Below are 27506 nucleotides of genomic sequence, written 5' to 3' on the forward strand. Positions count from 1 at the left end.
AATAACATCAAATTAGCACAAAGTATGCATTCACCTCTTTGTGTAAAGGTAAAGGTAATGTGACTTACGTATTATCTCAAGGTAGTATGAATGCAGTCCAGAAAACTGAGGGGTTTTTAAAATACTTCAACTACTCTGAACAAGTCTGTACAAAGAAATTATGATTTCTTTATTTCGCAGTTACCATTTATGAAATTGAATCTGACTAATAGGAGCTCAATTAGCTTTTACATTCAAGCAGATAGTATTTGGATGGGAGTGAGTTCAAATGTAGGTTGGATTTTAGCATCTCTGAGGAAAAATTCTATTGCTAACTTATGTCCTAAGTTCAGGTTGAGTAAGAATAGCAAGAGTAGTAACATTATGTAACCAAAAAGATGATTGCTGCTGTCATTATTTTGCAACATCTTTAGGTAGAAGTCTAATAAAGCAAATATAATATTTTTTCAAAACATGTTAAAATACTTCAAATTCATTTAATCATTTGTAAGACCTGTATGTAAATGAGAGTGTGTATGTAATCCTAATAGCTGCAGCGTGGAGAATTGAAAGAACAAAGAGGTTGCACTCAGCTCAAAAATGCATAAATTGTGTTGCAACTGTCAATAGATTGAAGTCCTGTCTACCATGTGCAGCATGCCAGAAAAGTTGGCTTCTGTCTATTTTAAATACAGTATGATAAATTTAGATATACAGTTGAGGAATGCTTTTGGGTAATGAATGTCTCCTTGATACTGTAGTCCAAAAGAGCCTTTCAAGCTCAGCACAATGTGTTTTACAACAGCCTCTACAGTAGCTCATCATAAACATGTGGAAGGATGTTTTACAAACCCATGAAGAAAAACAAATGACTGGTGAACTATGTTTTGACATGATTTTCTGTCTTCTACAGGTCACTGTTTAACTGGTCCATGTCTCTTCCTTGCAACATGGTTTTGAAGAAAGCTGTTGATAGTTTGCTTTGTTCGATGTGCCACATCCACCCAAATTATTTTTCCTTACTCATGGGATGGATGGGTATCACTCCTCCTCCAATGCAGTGTCAACACAGACTGTCCATGACTGATGACAGCAAAAAGCAGGACCTTAGTTCATCTTTAACAGATGACTCTAAAAACGCACAAGCCCCTCTTGCACTAACAGAGTCTCACCTGGCTACTCTTGCTGCCTCATCTCAGTCTCCTGAAGCTATCAAGCAATTATTGGACTCAGGTTTGCCTTCACTGCTTGTAAGAAGTCTTGCTACTTTTTGCTTTAACCATACTTCTAGCTCTGACAGCACTGCACAATCCATGGATATCACCCAGGACAGGCTCAGGAGGCACCATGTTCCACAGCACTTTAACAAAATGCCTATCACAGCAGACCTGGTTGCTCCTGTTCTCAGGTTTTTGACAGAAGTTGGCAACAGCCATATGATGAAGGATTGGTTGGGTGGCTCTGAAGTCAATCCATTGTGGACAGCACTTTTATTTTTGTTGTGCCATTCTGGTGCTACTTCGGGAGGACACAGTGTGACAGCACAGCAGACCAGTGCAAGATCTAGCTTGCTTTCTTCAACTGTAACAACAGGGTTGACCACTCAGCAGCGGACAGCAATTGAAAATGCAACCGTTGCTTTCTTCTTACAGTGCATCTCTTGCCATCCTAATAACCAGAGACTTATGGCACAGGTGAGAGAGAAAAGATATTTTTTAACTATTTTATCAGTTTGATGTTATTTATTATATTTTAATATTGTATTATAAGCCAGAGTAATAAGTTTTATTAATAGCTACAGCCATCTTTAAAAACTTTTAACTGTTTTTAGGGTGCTTTAAAATAACTTGATTTTGTAAGCCATCATTGACTTGAAAAATTTTGTATTAAAATTTTTAGCTTTTTTGCCTGCCTTTGAAAACTATAAAAACATTTGTTAATATAACTAATGTAACGAAAATAACTGAATTTGCACACTCGTTAACCTTGCAGTCTTACTTGAGGAAAAGTACAATTAAAAAAAGACTTTTTTCAACATTAAGTGTGACAATACATTGAGAGGGAACATGTAGACCACATTAAAAAAATAGAGTACAGTGGTCTGCTAGTAGTACTACCACGTTATGCAGTGGGAAATTTTTGCTTTAGGAATTTGAAAGCTGTTTTTCTAAATACTTCATCTTCGGGTTTTTGTCTTTTTGAGTGATCTGTGTATTTACAGTGACTTTGCTCTAGTCAGTGTATTGAACTTTTTTGTTAAAAACCCAAAAATTTACTAATGGTGTTCATTTCTGATCTCATTTGAATTATAACTGGAAGGTAAATCTTAGGCACTGCCTATTAAGGCTGTGCAGAGCTGTATTTTAGAGACCTAAATTTAGAAATATTTTAAATCTGACGTCATTCTGCATTCTCAGGTTCTCTGTGAATTGTTCCAGTCCTCTCCTCAGCGTGGGAACCTCCCAACCTCTGGAAATATTTCAGGATTTATTAGGAGGCTTTTTCTGCAGCTGATGCTAGAGGATGAGAAAGTGACTTTGTTTCTTCAGTCCCCATGTCCAGTAAGAATTTTTGATATCCATATGGTGAACATGAAATAAATTTAGCCTTTAAAAATAAGTAAATAATCTGTGTATATTCAACTTTGAAATGTCAAACAGCAGCTTTTCCCTACTTCACACGTTGTGGAACTTTGGAAAGGAATGTGTTGATGAATTGTAACAGCATTTTAAAAGAAAATTTAAGGCACTGTTTTAAGACAAAGCCATCTTGTTAAAAATAGACTGCTTCTGAAAGAACTGACAACTGAAATTTATCTTATGGAAGACTTTTAATAGTATCCTTATGCATTAGCAGCAAATATAGATACAAGTTCTAGTCCTTCCAGCAGTTCTTCATTATCAGTTTGGAACATTCACAGTTTTGATGCTTCAAAATTGGCAGAGATTCTTCCGCATTAGCCAAAACACCACAAGTAAATTCGTGAATTAATTTATAAACCACATGTAAGCTTTTATAGATCCACGTTTCACTATACTGTAATATTATAATTAATGACTGAAGCTCTCAATTGAGGGCTATGAATAAAGAAATATAGGAAGAACAGAAGTTACTAAAAGATCTGGAACTTTCTATATTAATTTCTGCTGTTTTTAATAAATAAATAAATTGTTAGAAGTAATACAGGAGATGTATGACAGAGAAACCAGATAGTGTAAAGTGGAAGAGGAGGAAGAAATACAGTTTTAACACACATTTAAATGTTTTGGTTTAACTTGATATTAATTGTTAATGTGGCCTTTGATAATGCAAAGGTAACATCATTTTTCTAACAATTTGATTTATGCGCACCAGATTTTTACAGAATGTTACAAGATCTGTAAAAGCATGAAAAAAATCTTGAAAAATTGCCAGGTAATTTGGGTTTTTTTTCTACTAAAAACACCAGAAAACAGTTTGTCTGTCCGTATGCAAGTGTTTCCTCTTCTGACATCTAAAGAGAAACCTTAAAAATAACGTGGAGATACAGCATATATTTCTGGTATATCCAGCACTATAACCTTTCAAAGATCAAATCTCTGGTTTTATCCCTCAAATTCTTACCAAAACTGTATTTTAGCAGTTGAATTCTTGTTGTCATCAAGTATTAATTTTTTTTAAATACAACAATAAATTGGTACTGTATGTGAACATTAGTAAACAGTTCTCCTCATGATAAGAGGAAGGGGATAAGTGGCACTCTTATTGCAGAAAAGTCCATAAACAGTTACTGACAGCAAAAGATGGCACAAAATGCAAACAGAGCATTAACAGAGCATCTTATTAAGCCTAGAATAATCTCAATATCTCTCTTAATCATCAAGTTAGAGCATACAGAAATTAGATCTTTCCTTACTCCAAGCATACTGTGATTTTTGTAACTTTATAATTAAGTTTTAATTTTAATAACTAATTGCAAGTCTGACACACTGAATTTTTCTCTCATATACAGCTGTGTAAAATATTCTTTTTAAACATATATATCACACTATTTCTGAATCCTAAATTATTCTAGGCTTTCAAAGCAAACTCTTGAGTTAAATAATGAAACATCCTAATTTGCTGCATTTTTAGTCTATATCTCCAAAGTTAAAAGATATGACAGTTTTCTTCTTTAGCACATGAAAGATTTAGCTTTGTTTTGCCCAGATGAGTTTATAAGAATTAGTGTTTAACATTTCTGAATGTTAAAATCATGTTAAAAGCTGGCTATTTTTCTTTTCAGCTGTACAAAGGTAGAATTAATGCTACTAGTCATGTAATTCAACATCCAATGTATGGAGCTGGACACAAATTTCGTACTCTTCACTTACCTGTTTCAACAACTCTAGCAGAGGTTCTTGATCGTGTTTCAGGCAAGTTTGCTATAGTTCACGTTTGTTTGATTTTTTTTTTTTTTTTTAGATAGTTTGAAAAATAAACCAAACCCAGACCAATAAAAAACCACTCAGGCATATTGAAAGGATATCTAACATACATATTTACAGCGTTCGTGAGTAATTGCTGATTATGAAACAGTGGTTTGTCAGCTTTTGCAGATATCTTATATCTTGCATCTAAAATGTACTTCTGCTAGTCAAATACTATTTTTGCTTTGCATAAAAATGAAGTGGGGAAGGTAAGATTTTTGATTTTATGCTTTTTTTGTTTGGATGGCGGTTTTCTGAGTGGTTGATTGTTAAGGTTTTTGGTATTAATGTAGTCTTAAATCTCTAGTGAGAGATTTGCAGGACCAGACAAATGGTACTGTAAATATGTCTTTAAAACACCCTATCTGTCATCCAGTCACTTAAATATTTCCAGTTATGTCAACTAAATATCCTGGAACTCAAAGGTTTATCTCAAGAGCTAGATGAAAACATACTGGTACGAAAAGGACCTTAATGAATACTCCGTCTAATTTCTGTAGCTGTACATTTGTCTGTTATATAAATATTTGAGTTTACTAAATAAATGTAGATCAAAAACCATAATTTATTTTTAGAGTTTAAAATTATATACAGTGGGAGGATAATGTTAAGGAATGAAGTTACTTGTTTTTAAAGTTCAGTACTTTGTTATACTACCTGAATATATGTGTAGAGATGAGCCCACCTGTTGGTAACTGTGACCAGCCCTCCACAGGCCATAATATGAATTTTGATGCAGGAATGGTTAGTCATAAAATTAATTCCATCACGACCATCAGTGTTTATTAAATACTTTAGAAAACAGAACTATATGCTAAAGATTTGGGTTAGTGATCATTCTTAAACTGTAGTTAAAGTGCAAAACTCATACTAAAGGTATCGCGTCTATGACAGAGCTCACTAGGTAAAACTAGACAAGTTGCAGGTTGATTCTCTGGAGTTAAGAAATAGAGCATAATTTGTTAGGTCATGTTACATCAAAAATCATTTTTTTAAAAAAAGGGAGGAGACCCCAGCACTTCCTCTTTGCTCTGATTCTCAATAATAGAGAGTAATAAATTCTATTTCTGGTAAAATTCTGTATTCATTTACTGGCCAGACCCAGTCATGTGTGGAATGTGACTAAAGTCTTTAGATCCTTGGGCAATTTATGCTTAGAATTACTGTATTAGGTGAGATAATCACCATGTGTGAGGAAGGAATGTATAAGGAAGGAATCAGTTGCTGAGCACTGACACTGAATGGCTGCCTTAGTGGTGTATTGTGTTCAACCTGATAGCCAGCGTTAATAGGGACTGGGGAAGGGAATGTGATGGTGTGATATACTGTAATGCCTGTAATCAAAATGGATCAAATGATGAGTTTGTATTGCACTATAACTTTGGGTTTTGCTAAAGAATTATTATTCCTCAGCTTAACTCTCATTTTAAATTGGAAGAATTAATTTTGGAAAAGTTCAGGTGCTCTTATGTTTACGTCCCTCATCTAATGTTATGTCTCCGGATTAAAAACTTTGTGGTACTTGTGTATCATTCTATGAAGTCTGTCATTAGGACATAGTAAAGAATACTTGAATGTGTGAGTAGTAAACTATGTGTTCAGGGAGAGAGAGAGAGAGAGAAGGGATGGATTTGGAATGGAGAGAAAGAAAAGTCTGCAACTTGGGAAAACTTATTTTCTCTTTACACTGTTAATGTCTCAAATTTATTGTGTCATATTTCAGCTTACTACAATAAGCACATTTGGCTAATCAGAAAAATTTAACAACAAATCTTGGTATCATCTGAGAAGTGAAAATATCATTGCTTAAGCTCCCTTGATAATTTCATTAATGACCTTTAAATTCTCTAGCAATAAATGGGCATTCAGTGAATGGGACCAAACTAGAGGAAATTTGAAGTTTAATAATAATAACAGTAGTAGTAGTAATAATTAGATTGTTTTCAAAATCCAACACAGTCTCGTATTACAAAAAATAAATATATGTAAAACACAGACATATCCAATGTCTTCAGACACAAACCGTAATATATATGCAGGCAGCCAAACTGTATCTCTTTCAGCACCTCACTCACTGGTAATATACAGTTGCAGGTAGCTGGATGGTACTACTAGGTCTTAAGTTTGTGGTTATAGCTTAAGGCTCCTATGGCTATGTGGAAACCGATTGCTATTCAGAAACAGTATTATTTGGCCATTTTGGAGCTAGTGTTGTACCTTACAAGTTATGAAATGATCCATTTTCACCAGTGATTTAATATTGGTGATATTATCAACAATTTCATAGTTAATTCCTGATATTTGTGATCTCTGCTAACAATTGAAGCAAAGCAGTAGAACTGCAGTAATTTAATATTCAAGAAAACAGCAGAAGTTTTGTATATGTAATGTACTTCAGTCACCTTCTAGTTTCAAAGGAAGTCATAGTTGCCAGTTCTGAATTGGATCGCTATAACACTAGACATCCAAACATCAATCATAGAACCATAGAATGGTAGGGATTGGAAGGGACCTTTAGAGATCATCTAGTCCAACCCCTTGCAGAAGCAGGTTCACCTAGATCAGGTCACATAGGAACATGTCCAGGCGGAAGACCTCCAAGGAAGGAGACTCCACAACCCCTCTGGGCAGCCTGTGCCAGGGCTCCCTCACCCTCTCAGTAAAATAGTTTTTTCTTATGTTTAAGTGGAACTTTTTGTGTTCCAGCTTCATCCAATTACCCCTTGTCCTGTTGCTAGCTACTATAGAAAAAAGGGATATCCCAGCCTCCTGACACCTACCATTTAGATATTTGTAAATATTAATAAGACCTCCCCTCAGTCTCCTCCAGACTAAACAGCCCCAGTTCCTGCAGCCTTTCCTTGTATGAAAGATATTCCAGTCCCCTGATCATCTTGGTGGCCCTGTGCTGGACTCTCTCCAGCAGTTCCCTGTCCCTCTTGAGCTGAGGAGCCCAGAACTGGACACAGGACTCCAGATGAGGCCTCACCAGGGCAGAGGAGAGAGGGAGAAGAACCTCCCTTGACCTGCTAGCCACACTCTTCTTGATGCATCCCAGGATGCCATTGGCCCTCTTGGCCATGAGGGCACATTGCTGGCTCATATTTAGCTTATTATCAACCAGGACTCCCAGGTCTCTCTCTGCAGAGCTGCTCTTCAGCAGTTCGACCCCCAGCCTGTACTGGTGTGTGGAGTTGTTCCTTCCCAGATGCAGGACTCTGCACTTGCCCTTGTTGAACCTTATGAGGTTCCTCTCTGCCCAACTCTCAAGCCATTCAAGATCCCGCTGAATGGCAGCACAGCCTTCTGGGGAGTTAGCCAGTCCTCCCAGGTTGGTGTCATCAGCGAACATGCTGAGGGAACACTCTGTCCCCTCATCCAGGTAGTTGATGAAGATGTTGAACAAGACTGGCCCTAGAATCAATCCCTGTGGAACTCCACAGGCCACAGGCCTCCAACTCAATTTTATGCCATTGATCACCACCTTCTGGACTCTGTCATTCAGCCAGCTTTCAATCCAACAATTTGTTTAAGGATGCCTGCTGACTTATTTAAACTTTCAGAATTATTCTTACCTTTTTTTTTAGTGTTGGGTTTTGGGAAGCTTGGGCGGGGACTTTTTGCCTAATCTCATTTTTGGTTGATCGCAGTGGTGTTTTAACATGAATACACCTGACCCATCAGGCAGTGGTTTTAAATTGGTACAGTTTTAAATACCATGAAGACAGATTTTTTTTGGAGGAAAGGGGACCAAAATGATCATTATACCTTAATTCATAGATACTCAGAAGACTATTGTTGCCTGAGATGGAAAACAAAAATAGTTGAGAATTGGCTTGTTAACAGCCTAGAAAATGTAATAAAATGAACCTGATACCTTGAAATGATGTTCTGTCTTTTTAATTCTTTTTCATCACCTGTATAGATACACCCAGTATTACAGCTAAGCTAATTAATGAACAGAAGGAAGATAAAGAAAAAAAGAACTATGAAGAGAAAGAAAAAGTTAAAGCAGAAAATGGATTTCAAGACAATTATAGTGTTGTTGTTGCTTCTGGTACGTAATTTCCCTCCACCCTCTGAACAATGGACCTTTAAATGTATGTATGTTAAACGTATGTGTGTGTGGCAGAAAATATCTACTAAAAATTCTTTTTATTACTAATGATGGTTAGAAAAATTGTAGTGCCCAGTTAATTTAACTGGCTGTTAGGCAACAAAGATTGGTTTCCGGTAGAACTGCTGCCTCTAGCAGGTTATAATCTTTCACAAAGTTGTAGTTAAATGTATGTGTCAGGGATACTGTTGCTAGTGAGTTTTACAGGATTTTATAGACACACAGCTGCAGTTTGGATTACATGGCAATTTATTAGTATTTGTGTACTATTATTGTGGTATGGGTATTATTACCCCTGCCTTTTTATGGTGGCTGGTTTTTTTACTCCTACAATGTGCTTCAAAACAAAAAAGATCCATATACTTTGTATAGCAGCTGATGGTACTCTGCTAAAAACCATCAGATGGAAATGTAAGCATAAAGCAAAGTTATTCCACTTGGAAGCCACAAATAATGGGATTTTTTCTAAAGTATTTGCCTTCTAAAGATCCTCCTGAAATCATTCCTGTAAACCCTTTTCCTCCAAAACTACTATGTCTCTACAGATTGAAAGTAGTAATTATATAGTGACACAAGAAGACTAAAGTTTACATGATATCTGTAGAGATTGTTAGTCTTTCTGTTTGAAGTTTTGGTGTGTATGAGAGAAAAAGATTAATGAATTTCAAGCTACTCTTTTCTTATCCCACTTTCTGCCTTCGTTGAGGTACCTCAGTTTCATTTACCCTTCATGAAGCATGAAGAAGACATGCTGATTTCTTTTGACTTGTGGCACCAATATTTCTTAAGCCTTTTATTTCAGATATAGATATACATATATATATAACACTAAACTCAAGTGTTGAATAGGGCAGCAGTTTCATGAATCTTGATATATGCTTAAGGCAGCACAACTTACATTAATTACAACGTCTTCATCTGGAAAGGTATTTGCAGTGGGTGCCACAGAATAAACATGTCTTGGTAATATCTAAAATATTAATAGATTCAAGTGAAGAGTTAAAACATGAATAAAAAATCTAGGAAGAAAAAAGATTGTATAATCAACCAGGTCTCATCCTAGTTGGATCTCTGATCATACTGCCTGATACAGCCTATACTCTATTTAGAAAGAGGCAGGCTCCAGTTTTTCATTCTTTTTGTTTTTCCAGTTAAGTGAAAGAGTTAAAATGTCAGCTTAATTTATTTGTATTTGGTTTTACTACTTGTTCATGAAATTTTTTTTTTTCCTTTTTATCTATTCTAAGGAGAGTTTTTTAGTGTCCTCTGAACCTCATGCAGCTGGTATTTAACTTCTTACCTATTGCTAAAAATTAATAGAGAGTAGAGATGGTATTTTGAGCCTACTCTTCCTGAGACAATCTAGTTCAGTACACTGAGATGTATTGCATGTTATAGCTACTGCTACTAATCAGCAGAAGCCATAGCATATTATAGCATTTCATGTGTGGAAGTTGTTAGATTTCTATGTGTCGTGGTTTGGCCCAGCTAGCACAGCAGCACCACGACAGTCTCTCGCTCGATGCCCCCATTCACCCCCACCCTCGTTAGGATGGCGGAGGCCCCAGCGAAATGGGAGTAAAAAAAAAAAAGCAAGGTTGTTGTGGATTGAGACAAGGGCAGGGAGGGCTCACTGACAATTATGGTTCTGGGCAAAACAGAGACTTAGAGAGGAAAGTAGGAAAGTTTATTCTACAAGAAACAGAATAAAAGCAAAAAAAAAAAAAAAAGGGGGTAGGATGATGAGAAAATTACAACCAGCACTTTAAGATCTCCCTCCCCCATCCCTCCTTTCTTCCCGGGCCCAGCTCACTGCTCCCGATATCTCTACCTCCTCCCCCCACAACGGCTCAGGGGGGCAGTGAATGGGGAATGTGGTCAGTCTCTCACAGATGGGCTCTGCCGCTTCTATCTTCTCAGATGAGGATGACTCCTGGCATTCTTCCCCTGCTCCAACACGGGGTTCCTCCCCCGGAACACAGTCCTTAACAAACTTCTCTGGTGTGGGTTGTTCCCAGCAGCTGCGGCTTCTGCCGATACAGGGTCCCTCACACGGGGGACAGTCCTTGGTGAATATCTCTGACGTGGATTCTTCACCGCGGTTGCAGTTTCTGCAGTTGCAGGGTCCCTCTCTCGGGACAAGGCCTGCTCTGGCCATAGTCACTGTCCCTGGCTCGGGGCCTTTAATGAAGTGAATCACTGCCCCTGGTCCGGGGTCAGCTTTAGCAAAATGAGTCTCTACCGCTGATGCGGGGTCTTTAAAGAAATGAAAAAAAATCTCAACTTCACCAGTTCTCTCCATAGAATGCAGAGGAGTCTCTGCTCCAGCACACCTCCTCCTCTCTTTCATCACTGACCTTGGAGTCCGCATGGTTGTTTCTCTCACCGTTCCTACTCCTTGCACCACCACCAGCCAGAAGAAGGAAGAAGGGGCAGAAGAAAGAAAGAAGATGGAGGAAGAAACCTCCCCTTCCGACTTCTTCTCAAAAAAGTGATCGTGGAGGCGTCTAATTGGCTCAGCCCCAGAAGTGGGTCTGGCTCTGAGCTGGGGAGAGTTGTGAGCAACTTCTTACAGGAGCCATCTTTACAGCCCCTTCCCCCTTACCAGAAAAGGCTATCATGTCAAACCATGACACTATGTCTTTTTGTATCCTGACCTGCTAGATCTTTCACTTGTTCTGTCACCTGTGTAGAAGGATACTTGATAGTATGATTTTGCTCTTTCTTAGGTCAATATAAACTGTCCCAAAAGATGTCAGTCTCCCTGTGTAAACTCAGGAAGCTTTTAAGTACCTATCCTGACTTTTAAGTTATAGACTGTCCTGAAATGTACATCGCTTCAGAAGTTTTTGCCTTTCTTGCTTTCAATTGAAAAAAAACAACATTAAAAGCTTTTACTGTAGGACAGGCTCTTTAAGAGCATAATCTGAATAGCTTTTGCTTTTTTATGGATGATATGATCCCGTACAGTTACAGATTTATTTATGTCTAGGACTCAGGAGGGGGCACTGTACCTTTGGAAGTACCGGGATTATCCCCAACTATATTTTATATATAAATGCTGTTCTGATACTCAGTTAGACAGTGCTGAAAAAGTCTACTTTTTTGCTGTCATTGAAGATACTGAGTGCATGCATCTTGGCTAACAGAAGTTATTAAGTTTTAGAATAAATTTGAATTTTTTTGCTTCTGTACTAGGTCTGAAATCTCAGTCTAAAAGAGCTGTTTCATCCACCCCTCCACGTCCACCGTCAAGACGGGGAAGAGTGATGGCAGATAAAGTAGGTACCCCTTCCTCTGGAGGAGAATCTTCCAGCAAGACTATTAGTGTTCCAGTCTTTCATCTATACCATAAACTTCTGCCAGGTAACTTTAACTTATTATTAACTTCAAAATTATGGTCTTTTTCAGTGTCTGATATGTTATTACAGCGTAGATGTAATGCTAATGGACATCTTTATCTTGAGCATCTTGAAGTGTATAGACCTTCTGCATTGGTAACAGATTTCAGCTGGAAATGAAGCATTATAACATCATAGTGGCTTGACTAAAGTAACATAATGTTAATCTTCCTTGAAGTTTACTTTGTTGATCCTAAACAAAATACTAAAAACATTTCCACTTTCACTGAAAAATAAAAGGGAGGTGTGTTTGTAAGGTCACTTACACCTTTCTTTAACTTGCAAGGCAGAACTGATTGGATATTTGTGCCTTTTTATTTCATGTTCTGAGTGGACAGCCAGCTTGCGTTGCAGTCTGGAATGTTGATTTTCCATTTTGGGAATACTCATGAATTCTGGAATAATCTTGAATTCCATGACACTTGTGTTTTCAAAACCAGCATGTCTTAAGCAGTTAGTTACATTTTATGTGTAACAGATGTGTACTCACATTTTATCAACTCTATGGGCAGTGTTGTAGTTGGGTCATAGACGTCTCACTCCTATAGAGAGAGATTAGTATGACTGGATTTCTTAACCTTAGAACAGGGATAAAGGACAGGAACATGGGTGAAAGGTATTATGCAGAAGAGCTTCTTGTCTGTTTCATAGTATTAAAAAAAGGAACCAACTAATGGAATTAAGTTGTAAACTTAGGCTCAAAGTCGTTTTCTCCAAATAAAAAACTGAATTCAGAACTTGCTACCGTATTATTGGCTTTGAGGCTACACTTGTCAATTATTAGAGAGATCATGTACTTGTCCTAAAATACCTAAAATTGATACAGCTAATGCTGCTATTTTGGAGAGCAAATGAAAACTCAGTGACTGTTTTCATTATCTAACTCATAAAGGTTGACTTGTCTGCTAATGGTAATGTAGACCATTCTCTATGTGATGTAGTCTATTGCAGGTCTTGGGTAACAGCCAGTGGAAGAAAGCAGAAAACTTATTCACTTGCACAATGGCAAGACATTTTAAACTTCAACTTTTTTAAGACACAGTCTTCCACTAAAGGAACAGGTTGCAACTGAAGATCTTACTGGAACTTGTGTTACTTTATGTTGTGGTTTAGGCTAATCTAGGAACAAAAGACCACAATCTGCCATAAGTACCAGGGACCTTTGGAATTCCCTAAGGACAAGGAGAGCAAAACAGGCAGGACTACTTAACTTAGGGAAGAAGACAAAACAACAAACAAAAGAATCCACCACCAGCCAAAAACATAACAAACAGTAAACAACATAGTGACACAGTGAGGAAGAGCACAGCCAGCCCTTTGACCCCACTTTACCCTACACTTCCCCTTTTCCCAGGCTCAGAGCCCTAATTCTGGTGTTTTTACCTCCTCTACCCCTGAACAGCACAAGGAGGCAGGGAATGGGGGTGGCAGTCAGCCTGGCTTCTGCTGCTTGTCTCACCTGAGAAGTGGCCCAACCACACCACAGCCCTGCATGGGCCACTCTGACTGTGCTTTCATCCTGAGGGTGGCAGCTTCTCTCCGTCTCCTGTGTGGGTCTGCTTTGCAGCCCGCAAGCCCTCCAGCACAGCCTGCACCATGGCCACCTCCTCACACAGACTTCTGCACCAGAGCACACTCACCTGGAGCTGCTGGTGGCTCTCAGTCCTGCCATTGCCCTTCATGGGTTGCAGGGTCACAGCTGTGTTCTCATCAGAGGTTGAAGAGAGGTCTCCAGTCTGGCACTCCTCCTTCCTTCCTCCTTCTCTGACTGTGGGTTCCTCATGCCTCCATCTTGTACCACTCCTACACCTCCTCTTGAGCTGTAGGTTTACTTTCTTAAATAGGGATGGCAGATGCCCCATACTGGCCCAGCCAGGCGGGAGGTGAGTGCACCCCAAAGCTGGAGGATGTTTTGATAACCGCTTACGGGGACAGCACTGCAGCTCCCTCCCCTTATTAGCAAGCAAAAAAGCAGCTCCACACAAACCCATGACACTTGATTAAGTACAATTAAGATGAAATGGGCATGCTAAGTGTATTGTTTGATACAACTGTAAAACATTTTACTTCATGTGCGAGTCTGCTTTTTATAAGGAAAAATTGTTCTGCCTTGAGAGTAACTTTTTATTTCAGGGAAGAACATGTTTCCATAAACAGCAGTGGCCAAAATCTTGATTTGGGTAGTGAGTTTGGGCTATATTGCATGTACATTTCAAGTCAGAGTTGCTGCTGAGAAAAGTATTTCTGACAGCGGCATTCATCTTTTTCTTTCTGTTATATCCTGACGTAAGAGCAGCAATCTATACTTGAGGCTAATAGGACAGAAGAATTGCAGGCTGCTTTGATATCTCCTTTTTTCCACTTCAGCCTTTTTACATTATGCTCACACACCTTTATGCCACCACAATTCAAGGATGATGCAGGTGGGGTTTAATAGTAGGGGACAAGCAGTATCTATTTAAAACGTGAGTCAAATTACAGCCTTACCCATTAGTTAAATATGCCAAGTGCTTGGGCTCTCAACACACAGCTGCCTTACAGAATATTGGCATAGTTCTTTGGTTCCAAACTGATGGAGCCCCTTCTCCCAAGAGAATAAATAGTAAAATTAAGGCTCTGGGTTGGAGCCAGATAATATTTAGTCTACTTGGCATCTGTGGTACAAGTAGTGAACAGCAACCTGGACATATATATTAAAATAACACAATCATCATTAACCTCTCTGACTCAATGCCATTGTTGTTTAGGCCAACCGTTACCAGCTGAAATGACACTTGCCCAACTTCTGACTCTGCTCTATGACCGTAAACTCCCTCAAGGATACCGATCAATAGATTTGACAGTTAAGCTTGGTTCCAAAGTCATCTCAGATCCAAGCTTATCAAAAACAGATTCATTTAAACGTCTCCACACAGAAAAAGGTGAGTGTTCTTACTTTTTTGACATCTTCTGCTTATTTTGGACAAATGTGGTTTTGATTTTCTTGATAAGAAACAGCAATTTTCTTTATCTCCTTGGATGATGTTCCTGAGCCATTCTCTATAAAACAAGTGCTAAAGTTCATGATAAAGAATAAATTCATTGCCTGTCTTTAGATTGTATCTGTAAGATTCGCTAATATGGTGTTCTGGTTTCACTTCTCTTTTTTCATTGTAGTCTTGTGTATGATACAATACATGATTGTGTAGACACTGTGTATTTTATTTCTTGATATATATCAGTTCTCTCTAGGAAGTGTTTGCGCTGATAACAAGAACAGATTAAGTAATGCAGGAGCTGTTTGAAAGATATGAGTTATTGAAGACAGTGGCATTTTTTATTTTGCAACTTGCATACTTAAATGCGTCTTTGAAAATGGGATTTTTTTTTTATCAAGCCCATGTAAGCCTATCCCAGTCACTACTCATCAGTTAAGAAGGTTATTGTGACTGCTTTTTTTATTGCTAGCTTTTAATACCTCTAGAAATCATTCCTACATATCAGTATTTCCTTACTTGCTGCTTCAAGTTGACTTTTTTTTTTTACACCATCTGTACTGAGTAGATTTTATAGCTTCACGTGGCATCTCTAGTGCTGCATTTACTACTGCTATACTTGAAAAAAACTGTCATTTATTTATATTTTTTCTGTGTGCTTCAGTGCCTTTGAGATCAGCAGTTTTCCAGAGCTAGTTTAAATTCTATTTTAAGAATAACTAAAGCAGGTAGTGGAGAAACATACTTAAGTATATGTCTTTGCAACAGTATTTCAGATGTGAAAGGAATAGCATCCTGTTTGCACTTATAATAAAAGATCTGCTATACCCTTACTCACTGATAACATATTTTTCAACTGTCTTTTGTAGAGAAGCATTCAATCTTAGTGATCTATCTGTGCACTGCAAATACCTGTGTGTCTATTTTTGTATTTTCCTTTTTTGGGAAGGCTTGCAACTTTTTACACTATAAAGCGGTGTAAAACAAGAGGAGTGAGTCTTCCTTCAAAACCTTACTTTTGAAATTTTCTGTATGAGGAAGGTCTAGCCTTTCTCGTGGTCTAAACAATTCATGTCATCGCAAGCAATCAAATTGCAAATCAGTCAACCTGGCATGGTGGAGTCCTCCACATGTCTGACAGAAGGTGATCTTTCTAAGACAGGAATGTTTGCAGACGTCTTTACTCACTATCTGTGCTGATAGGGAAAACTTCCACAGAGGTGGTTTCTTCTTGTATCCTTAAGAACAGTAGATATCAAAGCTGCCTGTACTGAAAGTGTTAGGTTTGGACTCTTACTTGCAAGGATTATCGTGCTTTGGAAGTTTATGTGACCTTTTCTATGTGACCTTTTCTGTTTATCATAGTTAACATATTAAGTTAGGATGAATTGATATATATACTCCTGACATATCCCTGATTTCTGCTTATTAAATATGACACTTCGATCATACTGCTCCATAGTGATGTGCTCCTCCCACAAAATATATGTGATGTTCTTGTAACCTGATGCTTATTGCACATTGAAAACTTGAGAATTAGGGTGGAGAAAGACCTGCTGTTTCCTATTCCTTCTCAAATGAGGGAAGAAAAGGTTTTTTTAAAAAAAGATATCTGTGGTTAATTTTTTTTTTTTTAAAGTTTGGTTTGGTAGCTGCATGAATTACTCTTTAATGTGCTTATATGTTTTTGCAAGTGTGTAATAACTGGTAGTATGTGTGCATACAAACATTCAAACTATAACCGTGGATTTTCAAGTGGATGTCAGACTTCTCACAGACAAGAGATACTGAGACCACCTGATCTATACTGCCTTTTGATGTGGATATACTGTGAGCACCTTGAAGGCCACTGTGTTATGTTATTTACAATATAATCTGCAATAGAGATTTTTTTAGATAAAATACAGTTAATATTCACTGAAGTTTACCTGTGGTAATGAGCAAAGAGGATTGATTTTTGGCAATATGTGGTTGGATTCTATATATATGACCTGCACTGATATGTGTCAGTGTATAAAATGATCTTTTTTTTTTGCCTATTAAGGTGCCTAGTCATAAACTGGATAGATGGAGGCTAGTAGAAAGTTAAAAATTGAGGTCTTGATCTTTTTTTATGAGGAAGAATAGAACTAAATTTCACTCTTTCATCAGTGGGTCATTTTGACTCCTTGCAAAAAGGAGATGTGAGAATGAAAGGTGTGGTGAATGATAGGTTAAATGAAAAGGAAAGAAGAAACTAAAAAAAAAATTGTGTTCAACATTTTTGAGGAAAAAGCAAGAGTAATTTAAGATTCTTTTCTTTCTTCAGCTACAAACTGTTATCACAGTAACAAACCCACTCTTTTTCTCCTAGATGATAGTGTTAAAATGTGTTGTACTTCCAAAGTTAACAAAAGAGAGCTTGAAGACAGCTCAAATGCTACTAAAATGTAAAATTCTAATAGTTAACACATAATCCTGGATAAATTATCCCAAGTTAAAAGTTATTCCACTGGCAAAAGGTGCTATGAATAGTTTTATTTTCTTTTAATAGTCCAATATTCATTCATTTCAGGTTCTTGATTCAGGTTTTGATTAATATGGATCTGATTCTTTTGAAGTGCATTTTTAAGTGAGGAGAAAGAAATAAACACAATACTAATGATGATATATTACATTCTCTATGTTTTTGTAGAGCATGCAGATTTACTAGGACCTTGTCCTGAAGATGAAGCCATTAGTCCTGGGGAAGAATGCATGGATGCAGTTCTAGATGAATCACTTCTTGAAACCTGTCCCATTCAGTCTCCACTGCAAGTTTTTGCAGGAATGGGTGGATTGGCCCTTATTGCAGAGAGGCTTCCTATGCTTTATCCTGATGTAATTCAGCAAGTGAGTAAAAAAAAAAAATCAGTGTAGAAAAACATACTGTAATAGTGTTTTGTTTATTTAAGGGCAATATTTTCCTCATATATCTCTCTGGCTCAGTTTGACATCTCAGTACTTACTTGAATATAGGCCAGTGGGTGGTAACTCTACAGTGTAGTCCCAACTCTGTGTGCTGCTTCCCTGTACATGTGACAGACTGCTTGAGTAGCCATGTCATTAAGGAATAAATGCATGAGTTCAGTGTTGCCATTTGCCTCACTTCTGTTAATTCATAAATTATGTTGTCAGATGTGGTAATACAAAGTTGTTGATGTACCATAGAGCTATACTTCCTTAACATTTAAATGTATTCTCAGAGATTTTTTACAGTTCAGTGAATTCAATTCTCAAAGCAGACTACATTATTTTAGTTGTATTATTTTAAACAAAACTATATAATCTGAATTATTTTTGTCTTAATAAATAAAATATCTAAAGTAATAACTTCTCAATAGTTCTTGTAATTATGTATAGAATTTCTCTGGTGGACACTGGTGGACACTTTCAAAAGTATCAGTAGTAACATTAGTATAGAATGACTCCTTTGGCTGCTGTTCTAGGTATACAATCTTTATTTAGAAGGGAAAAAAGTCCTGTGAATCATTCATTGTTCAAATTCTATATGGCTCTATACTCCTAATAGGAAGACCGTTAGTATTTAGTCCCTTTGAAAGTAAGTTAATCATGAATTAAGAGTACTCAGACTACAAAACTCTGGCAAGAGTAGGAACCCTGTAGTGAGATAATTGTATGGATTCATAATAAATATTTCTGTGAACATATTTTAGAGGTCTAGCATCAAGCCACTTCAAAAATGAAAACTTAAGAAAATGTGTTCACATAAATAATTGGTGTATTGTGAAATAAAAGAGAGATAACGTGCACTCATTGTTGAAGACTGATCCATGGAATTATGCAACGGATGATAGGCAACTCATGACAATGAGAAATTTTCTCTTTTTTCCCTTTTTCTTTAGTCACAGGGAGTGATTTTCTTTTCACAATTTTTTACTTGAGAGATAGCTTTGGATTCAAATACTGAATAAGATTTCTGTGATTCATAAAAACAAATGAAGAAAAATAATACCAAATAGAACATTCATAGTGTGCAGACTGATGAATTTTCCAGATTCTTCATTCTTTCATTTTACTTTTATATTTCTCTAAGGCACTGGTACTTCTGATTATCTTAATGTGTAGATGACTGAAGTAAATTCAGCTAAACACAGCTTTATTCTGAAAAAATTCTTCAAAGGCTTTTCAGATTAATGTTTTCCAGTTTTGATCAGACTAGTGATAAATACTGACATTTTAAATATGATTGCAGTAGTTCCTCCCAATAGCACAAAAGCCTGAAATGTCAGTGACGTTTAATTATGAGGGAGACCTGGGTGTCAAAACTTCATTTTATCTAAATGTATGGCTGTTATTTGGGGAGTTATACAAATGTTATCCCCTTAAACTCTGATTCCTGTGATAATGCCTGGCTGCATAGTCCTTTTTTCTTAAACAGAACTACAGACTGGTGTGATAGACCATAACAGCCTGATACCCAAATACCCACATATTCTTAACTCTTAAAGTTAAAATACCCAAATTTCTTCGCTTTTAAAGGTATGATGAGCAACTGTTCTTTTCAATATGTGATTAAAAAGTAAATATTTGAGTTCACACACAATGTTTAATGTTAAAAATAAAAGGAACATTTCTTATTTAACAGTAAGATATATCGATCTTTGTATTGTTTATTTCAGTGTGATTTAAGTCTCCTATGTCTGTAGATTTCAAGCAACACATTTTAACTGAGGATTTTACACTGGCAAAATAGCTGCTTTCTTGTGTAGGTGACACTTTATAGAAATGGATTGAAAATTCAACAAGTATGCCCTATTTAGCCATTTAGCCTGGTCCCTGTATGTGCAAATCATAGTACATTTCATGTGACTTCTTAATGGTGTCCTATATTAAGATTGCATGACCTTTAGAACCTAACTTTAATACAATTTTTGCTTGGGTGATTAGCTGAATGACTACCATATTCTTTTTCATTGTTTTTCTCGATTAAGGTGAGCACTCCGGTGGTTACATCGACCACTCAGGAAAAGCAGAAGGACAGTGATCAGTTTGAATGGGTTACCATCGAACAATCAGGGGAACTTGTGTATGAAGCCCCAGAAACAATTGCTGCAGAGCCTCCACCGATCAAGTCAACAGTTCAGACTATGTCTCCCATACCCGCACATTCTTTGGCTGCCTTTGGTTTATTTCTTCGTCTCCCGGGCTATGCTGAGGTGCTGCTAAAAGAACGGAAACATGCTCAGTGTCTGTTGAGATTGGTGTTGGGAGTTACAGATGATGGTGAAGGAAGTATGTGCTGCGATTATTATGTTTCTTTGTAGACCATGGCTAGATCATTTTACTTAAATTTACTCACACTGTAATGCATTTAGAAGAAAGTTAGAATTGATTTGTGCAGAACTGTGTTGCTAGCATCTTTGATGGTCTTTTATCTCTAAATTTTAAATTCTGTCTGGCAAAGTTTTATCACAGTCATCAGTATTCAAGTGTCAAGTGTTCTCATCTAGATACCAGAGTGATTGTAAAATAACTGATGATAAAACTTACAATGACAATGTCAAGATGAGAATGTATTCAGACAGAACAATGTGGATAGGTCAATTAATTCAGCAAACATATTTCTGCAGCCAAATGCAGAATAGCAGCCAAATGCAGAATAATATATAGCTGTGTCAGATGTAAACTGTTGAATAGTACTGTTTTAGAAAAGGAGAGAAAGACCTGAAGATTATAGTGATCAAATGAGCTGAGCAGGAGCTCCACAATAATGGAGTGAGTTGAGAGGGAGAAATGATATATTCTTTGATGAATGAACAGATGAGCTGAGAGATAATTTGTAGTTAGTGTCTTTGCAACCAAACCTGGAGTTCTGCATATACTTCTAATATTTCTTAATGTTCTGAAAAACTGGAAGAGTGTATGGGAAAGATATTTTAGTACTTTTAAGAAATTTCCTTTAACGATGACTTTGAACACAATGCTGTTTTTTCTATGCAGTGATCAACTGAAGTTAGTTTCTCAGTTGATTGAGCTACACGTTCACCAATCTATAGGCTGCTGGATGGAGACTGAGAGTTTAGTTTACCATACCTTCTGTTTACATTTTCGTTCCCTTGTACTTAGGTACAGGGCAGTAGACAAGAGTAAACTAGATCATAAAAATTCAGTCTGTTTGCTTACTCCCACCTTATTTGAGTATTGATTAACTGAAGGTCGATATGCAGTCCCTCAGATTTTTATGTTCTTAAGTAGTTACAGTCCCTTGCTATTGCAGACAGGTTTTTTTTAATAGAGACCAGCTCAAACCTTTAAAATTTGACTTGCTTTCCTTTTCATATGTGTGCATCCACTATTGCCATTGGAATAGAATTCCAGAGCATCATTTTCTTGATAGTTAGAGGCTGCTGTAATTTTCACCTTATTTATATCCAGTTTGTTCCCATTTGTCATTGTGCTAGTGTTGCTCCTCCTCATAAATAGCTCTTCTTTTTCCAATGCATTTGACAGGAATTGTATTCCCTCTTAGCCTTTGTTTTTGCTGGACTAAATTGTCGGTTTCTTCATTCCCTACGCCAAACATCTGAATTTAACTCTACAAAATGTGGGATCATTTGTACACAATGGTCCACATTTATTCTCTGGATAAAGCATTCATATTTTCTTTTTCTGTTGGAAATGCATCTTTTTGTACCTGTAGAATCTCTTTACTTTCTCATATAATATGAAGAGCTGCACTTATAAATCCATGGCTTACAGATGAAATATAGATTCAGTTGTCTGCAAATGTAAATCATGGGCAGATGTTTAGATTTTCTTTTTGGTTTGGGGTGGGTTTTTTTTCCTCCTTGTCATTTGACTAGACCTGCAGTTCTGAAAGTCTGTCAGATGAGCTTTTTTCCAGAGGTGTTCAATATTATTTATGATGATCTCAATCAGAGGACTTTTTGCTTCCTTCTTGTTATTGTTTTTACAAAGAGCATCAGATGTGAATTAACTTGTGTGTGTATGCATATGTGTATGTAGATACGTATACATACAAATATAGACATACATATTTGTTATGTATTTCAGTTTAGACCTCTGAATGATGATATAACTGGTAGACTTTCAGAATGAGGGAGAATCATATGAAAATGTCTAAAATAAGCAGCAAACTTCTGAACAGACTTGGCTGATTTGAAGTATTTTTAGTATTTTAAAGTTTTTGCAGTTGTCAAAAATCTCAGTTTGCACATGCACTGGGGAAAGAAACTGAAATGCATTGTTAAATATAGAAGGGGTTGAGTCTCCCAGTTCTCTATGTGTTTCATTATTAGGTCACAAAATTAATTGAAATGTGGCTTTTAAAACAAGTAGATTGTGCTCATAATGTGTAAGGGCTAAAAATTTTAAGTAATTCTACTACAGAGTTCAAACATGCAGGTCATGTAATTAAAATTAGGTTAGTACTTCACCATGTGTTCAACCTGAATAGCGTCACAGCTTGAATTGTATCAGTGACTTAATTCCCACTTTGGGTACATCAATATGAGAAAAAAAAATCCTACATCGTGATAAACCACAGCTCCTTGTCAGCTGAGCTGCTATTAGCTGTCCATCTGCATTCTTTAATTTGCTTCAGTTGGAATGTTTTTTTTTAAAAAAAAAAAAAAAAAAAAGTCGATACCAATTTTTTTGTCTTTATTCAGAAATACGACCTGATGTGTAGTTAAATACAGAGTGTACTCACTGTTACTCAGTTTTCTCCCTGAAAATGACAAATTGAATTTAATAACTGGTTCTTAACCAAATCCACAAAGGAAATAAAGAAACATTCTTTCTTCTACACTCTTCTGCTGGGATATTTTTGTGAAGAGAAACCTAATGATAGCTTGCTATATGGGAATGGTTAAGTCCATAGTAGATTTCTGTATGTGTTGTTTAGAAACTATTGCAGATATTAACAGTCTGTAATAAACTATTGATAGAAGATGTGGTTTTGATCTTTCTTGTTCTGTGTAGGTCATATCCTTCAGTCTCCTTCAGCAAACGTACTTCCAACTCTGCCCTTCCATGTGTTGCGCAGTTTGTTCAGCACTACACCGTTGACTACTGATGATGGAGTACTGCTTAGGCGGATGGCACTGGAGATTGGGGCTATACATCTTATCCTTGCTTGTCTGTCTGCTCTAAGCCACCATGCACCAAGAGTACCCAATTCTAGTCCCAACCAGGTAGAGGTAAGTTTAGCAGCAGAACTATTGCCATTGAGAAACAGGAAGACTTTAAATGTAAAAAAGAAAATAATTTCATTGCTTTCGTTGCGATCTAATTTCTGCAGAGTTGAGATTTGAATAAAGAACAAAATTTTAAAATTACTTCCAACATGCCAGGATGATTACTTAATCAAGTAAACATAGTAATCATGAAGTTTAACGAACAAAGAATGTTTGCTATGAGGCCCTAAGGTTTAATCAGTTTCTTTCAGAGGGCCTTCTTTTTCAGTGCATGAGGGGCATAATGCTCAATGGATGGTGGTTCTTTAATCCTCATGCATGACCTCATTATGTTATTTATCATTCATCATCTAAACTCTACTGACTGCAAATTACTTCCTCTTAAATGCTTTGCAAATGTAAATGAGTTGTGAAAAGTAATGAATTACTGGAGTGAGTTTTTTATACCCTTTTTACTGATGGGGAAATGAGGTCAAAGGACAAAAGTCTTCTGTAGTGTTCGAGATCCTGAGAGGTTTTCTGAAATTAAACTTTTTCAAGGTACTTTCTGTATTATACCACTCTCTATTCAGAGCATGCATCCCCTGATGCTTTTATTATTATGAGTTGTCACTTCTGCATAACATAGTAATTGTCTGTAAAAGCATTTTAAAAAAATGAATGCCTTGCTCTCATTAGCATTATTGTGACAGAGGCTTGCGTGAAGAAGTTCCTGGTGGCTAAATATGGCTAATTAACTGCAAAATATAGGGCTGTCTGTATTTTAGCAGCTCTGATACTGATGAGGGGTTGAGCAAGGAACAGTTGTGCCTGAGAATAATTCACTTGAATGGCTAGTGAAATTCAAAGGGAAGCTGAGATATTCTGTGTCTAATGGGGTATTAGGCTGATGACACATTAGTGCCTCATCGTTTTTGCACTTCTGGAGGGAAAGGGCAACCATTAATTCTTAACTGTCTGCTTCAGTTCTACTGTGACCGCTTAAACAACTTGCTTTCTTATAATTCATATCTGTCAGGTGATAGATGCTAGCTTGAAACTAGAGATCCGTAAGGCCTGCACAAAGCTTGTATTTCTGGGGACAGACGTTCCGTAAGTGCATTAAGTCAGTGCTCATGACATTGAGTGTTAAAGGCACAACATGTTCACAAGTGATGTAATGAGTAGTGTCTACCTGAGAATAATCACACAGCTGTTTCATCACTGTGATGCATTACTTTCCCAATGTAAAAGTTAAATAATGATTCTAGACTACTGCCAGTATGGTACTTCCATTGCAGTCTGTTCATACATATTTTTTTTTTTACTCAAGTATAGTCTTTTAACAGAGCCACTGAAGAAGATCTGAAAAGAAGATGAAACTTTTCAGAGCTGTAAATCAACTAAGACAAATAAAAATTATGTACCTACTCATATGACCTGAGTAACTCTCATAAAGTAGCAAGTGTCCATCACTTGAGAGAACAAAATCACTTGTTTAGGATGCTAAACATATAATTAGGGAAATGTTTTTAAAATGTTTGTCAGAGGTTTTTTTCTCTGTCCTTGGCACCAAAGATCTGTTAAACTTTCAAAATTAACATGAGTACTGAAATTGTTTCATTAGGGCTAAGCAGTATAATACTAGAGTTACATTAGTAAAATGCAGTGAGGTGGAGAGAAATACCTTTGGGAAAATGCTGTCTCGGAACATTTTAAGGACAAGATATTTCCCCCCTCTTATCTGAAGAGGAAATACTATGCGTTTCAGTGACCCAGAGATCATGTGTCAGAATTACGCCTGTAACTTAGACCTCTTGCTACTTTGGAGTATTCATCCAAAATCAGCACATGCTTGGGCATCTTAACACTTCACTTGTGTGCTTTTGATAATGTTTCTACTCCCATTTGCTTCATGTAATTCTGTTATTAAACTAGGTGTTAAACAGTAATAATTAAAGAGCTGTGATGTTTAGCATGATATTGGTTAAGTAGTATTTTAATACTTTTCATCATTTAAGCAGTGATAATATCTTAAAAGAGAACAAAAATGAGCTTACAGTTGTAGTCAAATAGAAGAATTGCTTGTAATAATTTAGTGGTGACCTGCACTAGAACTCCATGTGTGTGTCAGTCTTTCTTATGTAAAGCCTTGAACTTCACTGTATCCTGATAATATCTTTTTAAGGTTAATAATATGAGATGACATTCTTCTGCAGAAAAAAGGCTTTCTGAAGACAATGTTCATAAAATGAAAAATGTGTAATTCTTGTGACTGACTGGGTTTTTTTTACTTAGCCACAGGTGTCGAGTACACACAATAGTACATCAACAGAAGAACAGCAGTTGTACTGGGCTAAGGGGACAGGCTTTGGAACAGGCTCCACAGCTTCAGGATGGGATGTTGAACAAGCTTTGACTAAGCAAAGGCTAGAAGAGGAGCACGTGACCTGCCTTCTACAGGTGTGTAATAAGCACTTGAATCATTAGGACAGGATAGTGAAAATGGAGCTTATATTTTTTTCAGTCATCTGGGATTAGGGTATTTGAGGGAAAAAAATTTACAACCACCTGTCTACGTGAAAAATGTTATGGCTCGTATTTTGAGTTAGGCTGCTTTCAGACATCGCTAGGCTGCTGCATGGGTAAGCCTGGGTGACAGTTCTGAATAGACAGCAAACCAAGAAGCATTCTACTCTCTTTCCCTGGAGCTGTCACATGACTCAGCGGACATCACTGCATTCAGTCAAAATAAAGACCATCCATTAAAGGAGGAGGATTGGGAACAGGCGTTTTGGTCTTTGTGCCAAAAAGTTGTACCTATTTATTTCTTGCATATTTTTTTCTCTCTTTGAAGGAAATGCACATAGTTTTTAGTGGTTTCTATGAATGCATTATGACAACATAATAACAGTTTTACTCAGACATACTATAAAACTGTGAGTATGTCAATTAAATGACAATAGTAAATCACCAGTAAACATACAGATCTCAGTAAAACTCTTTCCAAGTGTCTCATGATAAGGAGAAGAAAATCCTCTATAATTAGGCTTTTCAGCCATTATGAAATGCAACTAACCCCTGCTGTCTTAGATTAGTGTAGGGAAAATGAGATTCTGTCTAGTCATCAAAAATTGAATTCACACAAATGTCAGCTCAAATGCATTAGCTAACCTCACTGCTGGGTTAAAGCACAAAGGAGATGAAATTCTGAAAATGCTCATGCTCTGACTGATGATTACATTTTGATGTAATTAGTTATTTTGATTACTGAAGGTTATAAGGTACAAGTACCATGTCCCTTGCAAAAGCAAAACAAAATCTGGAACAGTTTTCCTAGGCAAGAAAGAGGAAAATCAACTGAATTACCCGTGGCAAAGCTTCAAGGCAGTATTCTGTTTTATGCTATAGAGAGATTATGCTACTGTGGTCTTGAAGTTGTGGAGGCATTTGTTTTGGTCAGTCAGCAACTGGAGGAAGAAGTGGAAAACTCTTTAACATTTCTCTGAAGGTGTCAGTATAGCAGACTTTCCCTGATCCCTTCTCTATAAAAGTTGTTCAGAAAAATCCTTCTGTACAGAGTGCTGATAAGATGCTGCAGCAAAATGGGATTAAAGCAAAGAGGGAGAATGGAAAAAAAGAAGAGGTTAGAGCCTCAGCCTTTCAGGTCTTCCAGTTACGTGACAGAATTGCTGCACATATTGGACCCATGGAAGTGCATTAGGTTATGCATGTGCAGCACACAGTAAGGACCTGTGAACTCAGCCAGAGCTACCCTTTGAACAACTGGCAGTACACTTGTGAGGTGACTCCCCACCATCGCTGAGGGGAAGACTGCACATTGTTTACTGAAGCAAGAGCTGTGCTCACAAGTGGTTATTTCAAGTAACTGTAACACCATAAATTGTTCCATCTATAACTCTGAAGTCCCATTCAAAAAGGAGTCAAAAAGGTTTTTGAAACATTTGTGGTTTTAGGGGAAAAAAATCTTTTGTTGCTAGTCAGTATTCTAAAGTGAATGGGACTGAACAGCTCCATGTCTTTGTGGTGTGAACTGGCAAACTCCTGCTTCAAGTAACTCCGTCAGGTTTGTCAGAATTCATATTCATGTCCTTTAAAGACATTCGGAATTATAATAGTTATTTAATTTTATCATTAGCCAAAGTTGGAATCATGGTTTAATAACTGAATAGAATTTCTTGTGCGACATCTTTGAGACTGATGATGTTGCCACTACCGGCAACGTCACCAGGCCACCCGCATGGATCACTCAGCCAACCTACCGCTGAGAGGGCAAGATCACTGCATACTCAGTATGGATGATTTATTCCAGTTCATTGCTTGCGCCATGCGCTTATATCTGCTAGCACAAGCACCTCCTTTCACTCCACCCTGTGCCCGCCTCT

The 27506-nt window shown here is 37.1% G+C and overlaps 1 protein-coding gene across 5 annotated transcripts in view; it reads left to right on the forward strand.

The window, feature by feature from the left end:
• BIRC6 (baculoviral IAP repeat containing 6) overlaps positions 1-27506 on the forward strand; it is a 178083-nt gene that overhangs the window by 97256 nt on the left and 53321 nt on the right. For all 5 annotated transcript variants that reach the window (XM_061991164.1, XM_061991166.1, XM_061991168.1 and 2 more), the window contains 10 exons: positions 893-1673; positions 2397-2540; positions 4244-4373; positions 8353-8484; positions 11743-11910; positions 14693-14866; positions 17595-17791; positions 19894-20194; positions 22907-23124; positions 25399-25563. In XM_061991164.1, the coding sequence (XP_061847148.1) occupies positions 893-1673; positions 2397-2540; positions 4244-4373; positions 8353-8484; positions 11743-11910; positions 14693-14866; positions 17595-17791; positions 19894-20194; positions 22907-23124; positions 25399-25563 (2410 nt within the window). The remainder of the gene's footprint in view (positions 1-892; positions 1674-2396; positions 2541-4243; positions 4374-8352; positions 8485-11742; positions 11911-14692; positions 14867-17594; positions 17792-19893; positions 20195-22906; positions 23125-25398; positions 25564-27506) is intronic.

The sequence above is a fragment of the Colius striatus genome, chromosome 2 (genome assembly GCF_028858725.1).
Source record: "Colius striatus isolate bColStr4 chromosome 2, bColStr4.1.hap1, whole genome shotgun sequence".
NCBI classification, from domain to species: Eukaryota; Metazoa; Chordata; class Aves; order Coliiformes; family Coliidae; genus Colius; species Colius striatus.